Consider the following 809-nt stretch of genomic DNA (forward strand, 5'->3'; position numbering starts at 1 on the left):
TAGATTACATCATGCCAACAAATCACATTATTATATTACACTAACAGATTACACTAACAGATTACACTTACAGATTACATTAACTTATTACACTTACATCTGTACTAACATATTACATTAACTGATTACTGATTACATCTTACACTTACAGATTACAATAACAGATTACACTTACAAATTACACTTACAGATTACACTTACAAATTACACTTACAGATTACACTAGCAGATTACACTAACATATTACACTAACAGATTACACTTACAGATTACAATAACAGATTACATAATCTGATTACACTTACAAGTTACACTTACAGATTACATTAACAGATTACACTAACAGATTACACTTACAGATTACACTCACAGATTACACTTACAGATTACACTAACAGATTACACCAACAGATTACACTAACATATTACACTAACAGATTACACTTACAAATTACACTAGCGAATTACACTTACAGATTACAATAACAGATTACACTCACAGATTACATTAGCAGATTACAATAACAGATTACACTTACAGATTACATTAATAGATTACACTAACAGATTACACTAATGGATTACATCATCGAAACCTCAAATTTCCTTCGCTTTAATACAAAATAACTTTCATTACCATTTTTTACACGACATTACGCTACATTACGCTATACATTTATTTTATTTCGTGACATTACATTGAAATTTGTTGCATTCTATCAATTTTTTATTGCATTGCTTTACATTACGGGCTGCAAATTGGTGTAATGGCAGTTGCTATCTGTGTAGGTTTGCACTGGAGTTACAGG

At 29.7% G+C, this 809-nt stretch overlaps 1 protein-coding gene across 1 annotated transcript; it reads left to right on the forward strand.

The window, feature by feature from the left end:
• Nucleotides 1-333: 333 nt before the first annotated feature.
• HELRODRAFT_92963 (hypothetical protein) lies at nt 334-486 on the forward strand (the record flags this gene model as incomplete). The annotated part of the gene is made up of 1 exon (XM_009015398.1): nt 334-486. A coding segment is annotated over one exon (153 nt), but the record flags the coding sequence as incomplete, so codon positions are not given.
• Nucleotides 487-809: the final 323 nt, after the last annotated feature.

Source organism: Helobdella robusta, assembly GCF_000326865.2.
Source record: "Helobdella robusta unplaced genomic scaffold HELROscaffold_1581, whole genome shotgun sequence".
Taxonomy (NCBI): domain Eukaryota; kingdom Metazoa; phylum Annelida; class Clitellata; order Rhynchobdellida; family Glossiphoniidae; genus Helobdella; species Helobdella robusta.